This window comes from Hypanus sabinus, chromosome 14 (genome assembly GCF_030144855.1).
Source record: "Hypanus sabinus isolate sHypSab1 chromosome 14, sHypSab1.hap1, whole genome shotgun sequence".
Lineage (NCBI taxonomy): Eukaryota > Metazoa > Chordata > Chondrichthyes > Myliobatiformes > Dasyatidae > Hypanus > Hypanus sabinus.
This window is the reverse complement of record NC_082719.1, coordinates 45,521,600-45,537,552: the sequence shown is the minus strand read 5'-3', so window position 1 is coordinate 45,537,552 and position 15,953 is coordinate 45,521,600. Positions and strand designations below refer to the sequence as shown.

Below are 15,953 nucleotides of genomic sequence, written 5' to 3'. Positions count from 1 at the left end.
ATTATGGCCATATAACACTTGGAAAGTACTTCATTATTAAATGCAATTGTGTGATCTTTCAAACTGAAAGGGTGGAATTTATTAGCATAGTGCAACTTCAGCTACTAATAAATTCCCCCTATTCATTTAGACATAAATATTGAGGGAAAGCTTTGCAGAGTTTTTAATAAATCAGATTAAACTAATTGAATACTCAAACCAAGATATTTCTATATGCAACTATTTATTTATTACTGAATGAGTCAGCATGTAAGTAGAACAGTGCCAATCTAAATTAATTCCTGTACAACTTTGCTGCTGGGGGATTCATTTATTGATCACTTCAGTTTTTACATTTCTTGTTTCCAATATTCATTCCAATTCCATTCATGACTTGCCACAATGATTCTGCTTCTACTATTAGGAACCTAGTCTTGATTATAATCAAAGTTATTTCTTTTACAAATTTTAAGAAGGCTAAAGATAAATAATTCTAATTTCAATTCCGTTCAGTGATTGTCTCCATCACAGTTTTCTGGTTTTATAAATCATGATGAAATTTAATGATGAATTATGTTGGGTCAAAATAAAGAGTGTAATAAGGATTACTACTTAATTCAATCAATGGACATCTTGTAAGATAGAAAGTGTATTTTGGTCATTTGAAATTATTGCAAAATGTAATGTTTATTGTAGAATTAATATTGTTCATCTTTTATCAAATGTTTTTTTTCTAGACAAGTCTAAAGGAGCAACTGGAGGCAAATGGGTGAAAGCACTGTGTTTGCTTTTAAATCCCTGATTAATGATCTTAGTTTTAAGTCCATAATTTCTATAATTTAGTATAATTAATGTACAGGTGGAGAAATAATTTAGTATAGTTGAAATTTTGATGACATTGGCTACAAGAGTTTTACAAAGTCCTTTCTTAGAAAAATAGCTTTCCATTGTTTTCTACCACAATTCATCACTGCTTCCTTGGTGTGAGGGTTTTTGTTCCTTATTGTGTAATAATTGCTGTTGGTGCTGGTTGACTTACAGTATGGTATAACTGGCAGGGCCTTGTGCAGCCTTGGCTGAGAACAGATGAGACTGTGATCGTAGTGATCTCAACTTGCTACCAAAAAATCTGGGATACAGATTAAAAGATTACTCTTACAAAACCAATATGAAAATGTAAATAAATGAACATGAAATTATTTTGTTTTTAACTGGTAATTTTGACAAAGCATTGCATTAGGGAAAGCTGCAGTACTGACCATTTTCTAGGAATGTACTCTCCCTGTAACAGGGACATCACAGTAAGGAACTTTGCATTTTGGAATTGACTCAAATTTTGTTTCCTCTCCTCTCTTGCAGTTGAAGACTCTGTGGACACTATGTCAGTGTTCCTTGCCTCCACCAACAACCAAACTGATATAGTGAATCGCAACAGTTCAGCTACTCCACCAAATACACTTAACCTTCGCTCCTCCCACAATAAATTGGTAAATTCAGAAATAAAGAACACAGAGGTCAAGAACAATACTCCTCCAAAATGCAGGAAGAAATATGCCTTGACTAATATTCAGGCTGCAATGGGCCTGGGAGACACAATAACGGTGCCGGTTACAGCAAGCAACACTAATTCCAAACTGGCGAAGAACGGAGAAAACCAGCTGCGTAAGGCAGCAGAACAGGGCCAGCAGGACACTAACAAAAACATTAGTACAAATGTCGTCAAAAACATAATTTCAGAAAAATTAGAGGGTAAGGAGCCAAGCTTGCAAGACTCATCTTGCACTGAGCCCTTGACATTGCAGCCAAGGAAGAGCAAGAGCTTTCTCAATTACTATGCAGACCTGGAATCATCCACTCGTGAATCTGAGCAAAACCATGCCATCGGCTCGGCTGAGGAAAGTGCTGATCAGTTTCACGATAAATCTACTATGAGCAATGATGTGGCCAGTGATGAAAGTGTGTCCGCCAGTCCTGAAGATTGTCAGATGGCCACTGTTTCCTCCAGTTCTGAAACAAAGAAAGCTCCATCCAGATTTGGAGGGAAAACTGACTGTGCATTAAGTAAAATGCAGAACATGGCTCCCAGTGATGAAGACTCAAGTTGGACCACCTTGTCTCAGGACAGTGCTTCACTGAGCTCACCTGAAGAAACAGGTATTTAAATTTTCCCTTCTTAAATACATGAATGCAGTAATTGTATTGGGATCAATAAGTATATGTGTGCGTGTGCGTGCATGTGTGTGTGCGTGCATGTGTGTGTGCGTGTGTGCGTGTGTGTGTGTGTGCGTGTGTGCGCGTGTGTGTGTGTGTGCGTGTGTGCGTGCATGTGTGTGTGCGTGTGTGCGTGTGCGTCTGTGCGCGGATTTCTTATGTTCAGCATTGTTGTATTTTGGTCATTTTCAAAGCTTCTGGAATGTGGTTAACTTCTAGCTGCAAATGGGCAAATTAGCTGCTCAGTTTAAGAACAGCTAGGAATAGGAAGAGAATTGTTGCCTCCATTTCATCAATACATAAAATAAAAGAGACTTCTAAAGAATTAAAGAGGAATAAATAGTGAACCAGAAAAGCCCAGTCTTACTTTATATTGCAGAGCAACTTCTGTTCACATTTTTTTTATTGTATTATGAAGTAGGGTGCTGTAGTCTCATCCAATTTGATATCAGCATAAAATTACACGATCATCAATACTTAGGAAATAATTACATTATTTTTGCTCATACTTCCTGATGTCCTCCCATACTCTGTGTGTTTATATTGTGAAAGTCACAAATCTAGATTTCATGGGAGCTGTCAACTAATACATGAAAAGCTAAAATAAAACTCACAGATACAGGAAATATAAGATTTTTAAAAAGTCTAGAGATACTCAGCAGATCAGGCAGCATTTATGAAAAGAGAAATAGCAAAACAGGATCAACGATCTTTCATCAGACCTGAGACATCAAATGTTGTTGAAGTCGCAGGCGAGGGGCAGAGATGTGGACAACAAAAAGGTCAGTAATAAGCTGGTGCAGACCATGTTGTTTGAAGAGTATTTTCCAATTTTCTCTCTCTCTTCCATGCTTTGCTTGTCTTAAATTAATAGACAATAATTATTGAATTGTTACTTTACTGAACACAAATATTTGTCTGCAGTTTGCTTCCTTGTTGAAAGGTCTCGTAAATAATGGTAGATACAGAATAGAGTTAAAAATGTGTACTATTCAATTAAATGAAAATTCATTGATTAATATAGTATAATATCAATTGATAACTATAGATTCTGAAAATCAAGACTTACTGCGTGTTGCAGATTTACTCTGTTTGAAGGAACCAAAATGAAGGTTAAAAATCTGAAAAATATTTGAAAGATCTTTAATCAAATCAGTCAAGGAATTGGCTGTAGATTCCAGTCTTGAATTAGCTTGGGGGTGACAGTTCTTTCACCAACAACTGTGTTAAGGATGAAAACATGTCAGAGCCACAGAATGGGGCAGAGCCAATAAACTTTGTAGTCTTCTTTGATTGATGAGCTCTGTTCCCATCTGTTCTATTTTTGGCTTTCCATTGAATTCCCTCCAGCTTATCAGTCATTCTTCAGGCTGAAGAGAATGAGCTTGATTCTGTGGTTAGGATGCACTATGTAAAAACTGAGGAAATAGCTTGTAGTTGTGTTGAAAGGGTGTGCAAGTGTAGATCTTTATTCTGTTGCAGAGTGTAGGATCGTCTCTAATAGTTTTTGCAGAATCTTCACCAATTTGCTTTATTTAAATAGTATTTCTCATTTCTAAGCTTGAAACTTAGGTAGAACTCATACAGGATTGAAGAGACCCTCAAGTGATTCTTTGTTTAATCCAGTGTTGCTGTCTTCTACAGCCAAAACATGTTCATACTCTGAGAAAGTGCAAAATCTACTAAAGAAAATGATTGGTCTAGGCCATACAGATGGGAGGAATGCACTGACGTTAGTCGGTTGCTGGCATTGGATCACTCGCTCACAACACAGAGACATAGGATGACACCCGGTGGCAAGTCAATGCCGACAGATCCAGAAAAAGCAAATCCATATTGAGTACATAGACCAACAATGATTTGTTGCTTCTGGCCATTATTTCCAATCCAGTATTTTTCCTGGGTCTCCAGAAATCTCTCATAATGAAGTAGGACCTGCTGCCTGAGAAATTTCACCGTCTATTAAATACTTTCTAATACTTCGGAGTTTCTTTTTCCTGATTACATGAACTTGGTCTGTACTTGGTAAAAGTATACACTTCATCAAACATCAGATTATATGAAGGCTAATTTAAAATAATGTATATATTGATCAGGTTTCTTTCCCTTCTCTCAGTTTTTACTCTTTCTTTATAAGTTCTCAATGTCAGGTAATAATAAAGCTGAACAGCTAACCACTTCCTGCTGTTGAATGTGACCTCTGCCATTAACCAGATTGTACTGCGTTCTGGACTACAGCCACTTTTGTGAGGAATGCATCTTTGCTACTGGGAGATGAAAAATGCACCATCAATTTTCTCTTAATTGAATTTTATTTAAAAAAAATAATTAGTAATTTAAAGCAACACACAAAATGCTGGAGGAATTCAGCAGGTCAGACAGCATCTATGGAAATGAATAAACAGTCAACGTTTCAGGCCGAGACGCATCATCTTTTGTAATTGAAATTAGTTTTAGAGCTTGCATCAACATGCATCTAAAACGTTGCCCATTGACCTATCAGATAACTGTACGTTATATTTTATTTAAAGTCCTTTCACTTTTTTAATAACCTTGCTATTAATCGTTGGAGGATATAGTAAATGGGTGATATGTTAGTTTGGGCTGATTGACGTTGCTGTTAGGCTAAGTTTGAATTATTGATCGGAAAGTGGGGAAGGTCTTCGTGTTGAGAGCAGCACTCTAGCTAATAGAAAATCTTCCACTAAATCAATTTATACTGCAGCTGAAGTGCATCTACGTGGAGCTGAAGGTTAGAAACCCAAACAAGATTTCTGTTCTGCAAGATTAGTGGTTAGCATTCTCAAAGTTTAGCTGATTCATTGAATTTTACATTTGATTTAACGGACTATGAGAAAGCAGCAAACATTCTTTACTAGCAGTAGCATTTATTTATGTTGAAAAGCATTGCAGTGACTGATACAGAATGCCACTAGTTTAAAATGTACCGTTTCAAAATGTTAACTCTTAAACAAAATCAGTCAGTAAATACATCACCATGCTGGCAGTCAGAGACTATTTTGTAATGGCAGCATTGTAGCAATGTGCTACTATAATTTCTTCATAGATGCCCTTTGTTTTCTTTATTGAAATAGACAGGCATTAAAGCTGGGAATTATGCTTTGGTTTAGAACTTAACGCAGCATGATTTGGTAGAAAAAAATCCTTACGTAGGATATTAATGTGTACTGCGCACTAAAAGAGCCCTCATTGTGTTCAGTTTGTTACTGTGTATGTTGGTGTGGTTCTAATGCTGCTGTTGAAGTATGGAGCTAGTGGAGCATTTGCACACTTAAATAAAAGAATGCTGGTGATAGATCAGAAGCTAACCTGGAACGAGGCAACTGATGATGGTAAGTGTGGTACAGATTAATTCTGTTTATGCTCGTGTGCGTCAAAGATCATGCATTACTCTTGCCAGTCACTTCCTTAGAACCTATTGTTAATTTTGTAAATACGCTGCTGTTCTACGATTTATCAAGTACTTAAAAACAAAACACATAAATGTCATGTTATCACGTTGAAATAAAGTAGCATGCAGAGGTAACATGTGAATTGTATTGAAAAGAAGAGACTATGTAGAAATTATTTCTATCTATTTGTACATTTTGAATAGAACGATAAAATCAAAAGAGGAAACTGAAAAATAAAAAAGGATAAAAAAAATGATTATGGTATCTACCTGATAAGTAGTTGGATAACTTTTTAATTGAAACATGGAACTGGTTAATTAAGTATATTTTCTTAGGTAAAGAATTTGAATCCTAAGATTTTCTTCTTGTAATGTTTTCATTTGTAGTGAATACTTGCATTGCTCTTGAATTCCTAAATTGTCTGCTTTTCAGATTATTCTAAATGGGGGTGTATTTAAGCCCTGACATTCACTAAATAAATTTAGTTGTAACATTAAATCTGGTGTAGGATTCCTGCTTCTCTAAGCCTCTAGTCAAAATGACCATGTTTACAGATCCTGGCAATGGCTGCTTTGCCCTGATTTCCCTTCTTTTTGTGAGCACCAGTGATGGGACCAGTTGACTTCAGAGATTATTCTTCCTGCTACCCAAAATAGGAAATAATTTGAATGCATGGAGGTTATCTTAAGCTGCCAAAAAAAATGTGCTGTAAGCAGTTTGTTGAAGAGAACAGACCCTATTGTGGAATGTTAACTACTGCAATTTTCACAAGTTATTTCTCAAAAATTCACTAATAGAAATGTGTAATTTGAATGTAGATTTAAAAACTGCTGTACATTTGTTCCCCTTTGTCCTGGTAAATAAAAGAATTTCTGATCAGACCGCTGAATGTAGAAATAATTTGCATAATGTGGTTCCCCAAAATAAGCCTGCTTGGTCCCTTGTGATGATGTCTTGTGCTTTAATCGACTCAGCCTTTTTCTCCCAGTGGGGTAGTCTCAAATGATGCAACATAGGATCCTTCTGATCGAAGTACATAGGAATTGCTTCTTGCAGAAAGTGCTGATTCTCACCTTCTCTACCTCAGAAGGTTGTGGGGACAAAATCAATGGAGATATTTAATGGAGGGGTAGATGAAATTTGGGGAATTCAGGGTTTGTGAACTGGCATAGAAGGGGAGCTAGGCTAGAGTAGATCCTGATCATATTGCATGGCAGAGCAGGCTTAGGAGTTCAAGTGGCTTACACTTATTCCTATGTTTCTGACTTTTTTGAACCCTGTAATGGGATCTGGTAGTGGGAGTACAGGGTGGAGCTGAGTGGAGCATAGCAAAGGTGGAATTAACTAACACTGCCAGCAACTTTGAGAATTAAACATTGATGGGGACAAAGTAAAGTGTCTAGTACAATTGGCTGGTGAAGTTCCGCAGTGATTGGCAATTTCACTACATTCGGTGTCACTAACTTCCAAATATAAGGAATCTACTGGAAAGTATTTAACCTATTCTTTTAAGTTGAAAAAGTTGTTCTTTAAAAGTTTTGAAAATTAAAGCATATAAAATCAATTGTATGTACACTTAAAGAATTTAGGGGGATAGAACTGAACTAATACTTGTCTTCATCCATTGTCGCCATTTTGTTCTGTTGAAATCAACTGTGAAACAGTCACTGGTGCAAGAATATCCACTATAACTGGCTGGGAATTGTCATGACTTCATGGTCTCTGCTATCATTAATAGTGGTATTCCAGTGCCACTCAGTTCATCACTCCCACATGGGAGGGGTTCGCAATACTCCACAAGCAGTGTTATCAATAAAGTTTAGTTGGATATCATGCAAGGCTGGTCTCTGGGTGTCTCTCTGAACTATCCCTCAATATTGAACACAATATGGTGTCAGGAGTGGTTGATCATCAGTGAATTTGTGCTACAGACCAGGTGTATCCCCCCGATAAGAAATAATTTTCAGGAAGTCTGTTGTTCTTCGTCTATATCTGTGGGAGGTCAGTCTGGACTGTCTGTGCTAGTTGCTAATTGTATGCAGCATGAGGCAGAGCTGAGATCTACCTGGGCAATGCCTTTAAACTGCACCCAAAAATGAATACATTGTAATAATCTGTGGGCCACTAGTCTGGGGACATGCACACAGAGACACAGGCTCAGCAGAGAAGTCAGTCTAACTCTCAGGGAGAGAGGAAAAGAATGTATTGGCAGTCCAAATAAATGAAAAAATAAACAAACAGGGAATTGGAGCAAGTACTTGCAGTACCTACATCTACTTATCTAATAACAACCCCCCCCAAGATAGTTGATTTCCCTAAACCTGGAAACTTTGAGAGATGGCTCAGATGCTTTGAGAGATTTAGCAATTAATCTCACTCAGGCTCTAGAAGAGCAGCAAGTAACCACACTGACAAACTACATGGGAGACAAAGCAGATAATACGGGTGGATTAGGACTGACAGTGCTCAGGGTAAGGAGTGCAAAACAGTGCAGGACAAATTCAAAGAATATTGCACCGAAAAATGAAATGTGACATATGAGAGGAAGCAAGGTGCAGCCAGAAAGATGACAGAAAGCCGGGGCAGTAGAGCTCAGCTCAAACAAAACATAGGCAAGCAAAACAAAGAGTAGGTAAAATCTCCAACTGCAGGAAATGCAGCAAGTCTTCATTCCGCGTCACAGAGCTCTGTCCAGCTAAAGGAGTGAAATGCCACCAGTGCAACAGAGTCAGCCATTATAAAAGCCAGTGTCACTCAAAAACAGTTCTTCAGGAGGTCAAAGAAGACCATGATTTAGATGAAGAAAGAGCTTTCCTTGGGCCTCTAGATTCAAATCAATAAGGCTGGTGTACTGCGATTCAGTTGCAAAGTAAGACAGTAACAAGCAGTATAGTCACTGGGCCAGATGTCACAGCCATCCCCAAATGTCTGTTGACAAAACTGGTGAAGAAAGGTGGCATTTTGCTAAACCCAACAAAGGAAGTGTTCATGGGGCCAGGGAAACATAGGTTCCCTGTGAAACTATGGTTCAGTGTGAAAGGAATGTTTACTACCACCACCAGTAAAAATGAGAACCAGTTAAGAGGATGCCTATGTTGCTTAGAAGCTCTTTGCACTGCTACTGGGACGACATGTCATCAAGAAACAGAACCTCATTACAAGGTTAAATTTTCTGAACAATGTTCAGTGGCAATAGAAGTAGCCTGTGTTGCTAGAGGCCTGGGGGAACTGAAAGAAGAGTACCTTATCTAACTGAAGCTCAGAGTGATGCTCTACTCTCTGACCACAACAAGGGGTATACCAGTCGCATTGAATAAAGTCAAAGCTGAACTCAAAAGAATGGAAGCGCTTGACATCGGAACTGGAGTGGATAGACCTACTGACTGGCGTGCAGGCATTTTTTCCTGTTCCCAAACTGGATAGCATGTGTTGATCTAAGAAAATTGAATAATGCATTGAGGCAGGAGAGGTTTATTGTGTGATCTGTTGTGCACACACTGGGTTTGCTGGGTGGGCCAAAGTTCTTCACTAAACTTGATGCAAACTAAGGGTTCTGGCTGATCTGTTTAGCTCCTGTGTCACAGAAGCTCATAATCTTTATCACACTAACTGGGTGCTGTGCCTTCAAGAGAATCATTTTTTGGCAATAAGTCAGTCCCTGAACTCTTTCAGATGAGGATGAATCACATTTTGGAGGGACTGGAAGGAGTAGCCTGCCACATGGATGAAATAGTCACCTTCGCAGGCTTAAGTGAGGAACATGACAAGAGTGGAAGCTGCCTTGGAGAAAATGAAACAGGCTGGAATCGCCCTAAACAAAAAGAAATGCAAATTTGCTAAGTTGGATGTGAAGTTCTTAGGCCACCATTAAAGTCCATCATTAAGGACCACTCATTACCCAGGACGTGTCCTCTTCTCATTGCTACCATCGAGGAGGTACAGAAGCCTGAAGATACACACTCAACATTTCAGGAACAGCTTCTTCCCCTCCACCATCAGATTTCGGAATGGACAATGAGCCCATGAACACTACCTGACTATTTTTCTCTCTCTTTTTGCACTTCTTATTTAATTAAAAACTTTTAATGTATATTTATTTTCATAATTTGTAATTTTTTTTACTGTGTATTGTACAGCTGATGCAAAATAACAAATTTCACATCATATGCCAGTGATACCAAACCTGGTTGTGATTCTGAAGCATATAGAAATCAAATCTTGAAGAAACTTGGAGATGGAGTAAAGCACTTACTTCTTCTATTGAAATGATGGAGTAGACTTCCTAGGAAGATGATTCAGAGTCTAGATGACACAATAAAATAGATCTAATTCTGGACTTGGAGCTACATGTGACAGTACTGAGAGCAAACATTTGTCATTTAACCAAGTAACATTGCTTGCCACATGTATATCAGGTAAGGTATGCCAGATTAATTTTTGTAAAATTCATGTTAAAACGTAAACTATCTGTGTTTTGATTGAGAGTTTGACTTAAGTTTTTTTAAAATCAAGCTACACTGAATTGTCAAAATCATTCTGTATGACTGAATGGGTCAAAATGTTGTCTTTGTTACAGTCATGAACCAGTTCTGTCACTGATGGTTGTGAAGGCTCAGGTTCACTAGTTGAGGATTCAGTTTAAAAAGAGAATCTGGAAATAATAGTTTGGAAGGTGGGAGAAAATTAAAACATGGAAGCTGTTGGATTTTTGTAAAATAATCTGTTTTGTTTACTGAACTCAAAGGAAGTAACCATTGTCCTGCGGACTTAATCAGGCCCATATTTAATAATGTTCAGCATCAAAGTGCCAAGATAAAGTAATTCATTAAGAATCAAAAGCAAAATGCAAGTGCTGGAAATGTCAACAGGTCAGGCAGTGTCTGTGGAAATATAAAATAGAGAACACTTTGTCAAATATTGAACTCAACAAATTGAGTCTTGTAGGCGACCATTTTCTTTCCCTGTCTTCTAACTGAAGCATAAATTCTGTTTTGCTTTTCATGGATGCTGTCGTACTGAGTGTTTCCAGCAGTACTTCATTCACTGTTATACACATTAAGTAAGACTTATGACAGAACTGCATAATTTTTCTCGGCCACCAAGGGTGCATCTTTTTTGGACAAGTTGACTTTTCTACTCAAGCACAGTGTTCATTTTATGTGCACACTCTATTTTATTCTGTTCTATATCTTTGCCTTCCAATAGTCTGTAATAAAGGTTGTAAGTCATCGCCTCCCCCCGACACCTTCAGTGAAATCAGGTGCAAAATGGTCATTTAATTCCACACACCTTCTGCCTCCAAAATAGGGTTCTAGTTTGGACACTTAGTTGGCTCACATTTTCTTTGAAAGTTTTATTTATCATATTTTGTTTTCACTGTGCTGTCAAATATTATTAGTTAATAAAGGATATCTAGTTCTGGATGTTCTTCGCTTTCTATGGGACTATATCTAATCTGCTCAAAATATCTCCTTTGGTGGATTTCACATTTTTCAGTTTGACAGGTAAAACTGCAAGTATAATTCTGTTCTACTTGTGCCAAGTCCCTTTTGAAATTAATCCTCTCTTCTCACATTTAATTGTACATATCCTTTCTTTAATTGTCAAATCTCCTCTCATTCAAATGAGCTATGAGAACAAGGTGCCTGTTCCTTATTGATTTGGCTGGAAATATGCTAATTGAGAAAGTTCTGATTTAGCTTTCAAGAATTCCATTCTCCTTGGCCTTTATACATTTATTTTTATGACTAATATAAAAGAGGTACTCTATAAATATTGTAGTTCTTGCACTTGTTTAGAATTTGCTTGCTCGTTTTCTCCTCTTTATCACTTTGATTACATCTATCAGCAGCAGAATAATGGCACTCTGTTGTCCAGTAATGCAAGCCAGTGAAACTATTTTTGAACTTCTGTGAATGTCATCATTTGCATTACTGGAGCAGTATATTTTGTCATTATGACTATCCTCTTAACCTTTTTTCCAGTCTTTCCTGAATATATAAACCGCTTAATATTCCTGACTTCATTTTTTCCATTATTTATTATCTATGTATCCTAATCCTTGTTGCCATAAGTATCTGCAGCTCACTGTCCACGGTTGGTGCACTTAACCATATACATGTCATAACAATCTTAGTTTGTCTTGCATTTCCACTCCATCTTCCTATTTCTAATTAACTTTATTTTACTGCTGTCCTGTGGTATTACTAGAAAGATTCCAGCATGGCAGAAGTTGTGGCTGATTGGCAGGAGGGAAAGAGTGGGAATAAAGGGAGCATTTTCTGGCCGGCTGACAGTAACTAGTGGTGTTTCTCAGGCATCTGTGTTGTGACCGATTATACCTTGTATGTCAATGATACGGATAGTGGAATTGACGGCTTTGTTGCAAAGTTTGCAGAGGATATGAAGATAGGTGGAGTGGCAGATAGCTTTGAGGAAGTAGGGAAGCTACATAGGGACTTGGACAGATTAGGAGAATGGACAAAGAGATGGCAGATGGAATGCAATGTCTGGAAGTGTATGGTCACTTATTTTGGTAGGAGAAATGAAAAGGTTGACTAAATGGAGAGAAAGTACCAAAAAAAAACTGAGGTAGAAAGGGACTTGGGAGTTCTTGTGCAGGATTCCCTAAAGGATAATTTGTAGGTTGAGTGTGTGGGGAGGAAGGAAAAGGTGGTGAGTTAGCATTCATTTCAAGAGGACTTGAATATAAAAACAAGGATGGAATGTTGAGGCAAACTCGAGGAAATCTGCAGATGCAGGAAATTGAAGCAACACACACAAAATGCTGGTGGAACGCAGCAGGTCAGGCAGCATCTATAGGGAGCAGAGCAGTCAACGTTTTGGTCCGAGAACCTTCGTCAGGACTAACTGAAAGGAAAGATAGTAAGAGATTTGAAAGTAGGAAGGGGAGGGGAAAATGCGAAATGATAGAAGACCAGAGGGGGTGGGGTGAAGCTGAGAGCCGGACTGGTGATTGGCAAAAGAGATACAGAGCTAGAGAAGGGAAAGGATCATGGGACGGGAGGACTAGGGAGGAAGAAAGGGGGAGGGGAGCACCAGAGGGAGATGGAGAACAGGCAGAGTGATGGGCAGATAGAGGAAAAAAAACTAAATATATCAGGGATGGGATAAGAAGGGGAGGGGCAATAACAGAAATTAGAGGAGTCAATGTTCATGCCAACAGATTGAGGGCTACCCAGACGGTATATAAGGTGTTGTTCCTCCAACCTGAGTGTGGCTTCATCTTGACAGCAGAGGAGGCCATGGATAGACATATCAGAATGGGAATGGGACATGGAATTAAAATGTGTGGCCTGCTTTTTCTGGCGGACAGAACCTAAGTGTTCAGCGAAACGGTCTCCCAGTCTGTGTCGGGTCTCACCAATATATAAAAGGCCACACCGGGAGCACCGGACGCAGTATACCACACCAGCCGACTCACAGGTGAAATGTCGCCTCACCGGGAAGGACTGTCTGGGGCCCTGAATGGTGGTGAGGGAGGAAGTGTAAGGGCAGGTATAGCACTTGTTCCGCTTACAAGGATAAGTACCAGGAGGGAGATCGGTGGGAAGGGATGGGGGGAACGAGTGGACAAGGGAGTCACGTAGAACCCTGCAGAATCCCTGCAGAAAGCAGAAAGGGGGGGGAGGAAAAGATGTGCTTGGTAGTGGGATCCCATTGGTGGTGGCGGAGTTACAGAGAATTATACGTTGGATCCAGAGGCTGGTGGGTGGTAGGTGAGGACAAGGGGAACCCTATCCTGAGTGGGGTGGTGGGCGGATGGGGTGAGGGCAGATGTGCGGGAAATGGGGGAGATGCATTTGAGAGCAGAGTTGATGATGGAAGAAGGGAAGCCCCTTTGTTTAAAAAAGGAAGACATCTCCTTCGTCCTGGAGTGAAAAGCCTCATCCTGAGAGCAGATGTGGTGGAGATGGAGGAATTATGAGAAGGGGATAGCATTTTTGCAAGAGACAGGGTGGGAAGAGGAATAGTCCAGGTAGCTGTGAGAGTCTGTAGGCTTATAGTAGATATCAGTAGATATGCTGTCTCCAGAGATGAAGACAGAAAGATCAAGGAAGGGGAGGGAGGTGTCAGAAATGGACCAGGTAAATTTGAGGGCAGGGTGAAAGTTGGAGGCAAAGTTAATGGTCAACGAGCTCAGCATGCGTGCAGGAGGTAGCGCTAATGCAGTTGTTGATGTAGCGAAGGAATAGAGGGGGACAGATACCCGTACAGGCTTGGAACATGGACTGTTCCACAAAGCCAACAAAAAGGCAGACATAACTGGGACCCATGCGGGTGCCCATGGCTATACCTTTGGTTTGGAGGAAGTGGCAGGAGCCAAAGAAGAATTATTGAGAGTAAGAACTAATTCGGCTAGACAGAGGAGAGTGGTGGTAGAGGGGAATTGGTCACATCTGGAATCCAAAGAGAAGCGGAGAGCTTTGAGACCTTCCTGGTGGGGGATGGAGGTATTTAGGGACTGGACATCCATGGTGAAATTAAGGCGGTGGGGGCCAGGGAACTTAAAATCATTGAAAAAATTCAAACCGTGAGAAGTGTCACGAACATAGGTGGGAAGGGATTGAACAAGGGGGTATAAAACAGTGTCAAGGTATGCAGAAATGAGTTCGTGGGGCAAGAGTAAGTTGAGACAATGGGTCTACCTGGACAGGCAGGTTTGTGGATCTTGGGTAGGAGGTAGAAACGGGAAGTGTGGGGTGTGGGAACTGAGGTTGGTGGCAGTGGATGGGAGATCCCCAGAGCTGATAAGGTTGGTGATGGTATAGGAGACAGTGGCCTGGTGCTCCTTAGTGGGGTCATGATCAAGGGGTCAATAAGAGGAGGTATCAGAGAGTTGTCGCTGTGCCTTGGAAACTTCACCTGTGAGTCGGCTGGTGTGGTATACTGCATCTGGTGCTCCCGGTGTGGCCTTTTATATATTGGTGAGACCCAACGCAGACAGGGAGACCGTTTCGCTGAACACCTATGCTCTGTCTGCCAGAGAAAGCAGTATCTCCCGGTGGCCACACATTTTAATTGCATGTCCCATTCCCATTCTGATATGTCTATCCATGGCCTCCTCTACTGTCAAGATGAAGCCACACTCAGGTTGGAGGAACAACACCTTATATGCCGGCTGGGTAGCCTCCAACCTGATGGCATGAACATTGACTTCTCTAACTTCCGTTAATGCCCCTCCCCTTCTTACCCCATCCCTGATATATTTAGTTTTTTTTCTCTCTCTGCCCATCACTCTGCCTGTTCTCCATCTCCCTCTGGTGCTCCCCTCCCCCCTTTCTTCCTCCCTAGGCCTCCCATCCCATGATCCTTTCCCTTCTCTAGCTCTGTATCCCTTTTGCCAATCACCTGTCTGGCTCTCAGCTTCACATCACCCCCTCTGGTCTTCTATCATTTCGCATTTTCCCCTCCCCCTCCTACTTTCAAATCTCTTACTATCTTTCCTTTCGGTTAGTTCTGACGAAGGGTCTTGGCCCGAAACGTCGACAGCGCTTCTCCTTATAGATGCTGCCTGGCCTGCTGCATTCCACCAGCATTTTGTGTGTGTTGATGGAATGTTGAGACTTCATAAAGCACTGTTGAGGCCTCTCTTGGAGTACTGTGAGCAGGTTTGGGCCCCTCATCTTGGAAAGAACGTGCTGAAACTGGAGAGGGTTCAAAGGATTCATGAAGATGATTCCAGGATTGAATGGCTTGTCGTATGAAAAGCATTTGATGGCTCTGGGCCTGTATTCTCTAGAATTCAGGAGAATGAGGGGTGACCTCATTGAAATCTATTGAATGGCAAAAGGCTTTGATAGAGTGGATGTGGAGACAATGATTCCTATGGTGGGAGAGTCTAAGACACAGGGCACAGCCTCAAAATAAAGGAGCGCTTTTTTAGAACGGAGATGGGAAGGAATTTCTTTAGTCAGAGAGTGGTGAACCTGTGGGATTCTTTGCCACAGGCAGCTGTGGAGGCCGTCTTTGTGTATATTTAAGGCAGATGTTGATAGATTCTTGATTGGTCAGAGCATGAAGAGATACGGAGAGAAGGTGGGAAATTGGAGCTGAGAGGAAAATTGGATCAGCCTTGATGATACTACGGAGCAAACTCAATGGGCCAAATGGCCTAATACTCCTACATCTTATGATCTTTTGGTACCCTGTATCTCCTAACTAATACTTATGTCTGGTAGCACTGTCTTCCAACCTCAACAGATAAATCAGTTTAGCCTGTCCTTAGTTAGCTTTTCCCCACAGGATCTTAGTCCTGGTAATTTGCTCATCTTGTGTAGGTCTGCTCTTTTCTGAAAATTGAACCCATTGCTCCTGCTCCCAAAGCCA

At 40.3% G+C, this 15,953-nt stretch overlaps 1 protein-coding gene across 6 annotated transcripts in view; it reads left to right on the top strand.

Moving 5' to 3' along the window:
• The window catches only part of apbb2b (amyloid beta (A4) precursor protein-binding, family B, member 2b), a 265,174-nt gene that overhangs the window by 85,995 nt on the left and 163,226 nt on the right, over nt 1-15,953 (top strand). For all 6 annotated transcript variants that reach the window (XM_059989082.1, XM_059989079.1, XM_059989083.1 and 3 more), the window contains one exon: nt 1,339-2,133. In XM_059989082.1, the coding sequence (XP_059845065.1) occupies nt 1,339-2,133 (795 nt within the window). The remainder of the gene's footprint in view (nt 1-1,338; nt 2,134-15,953) is intronic.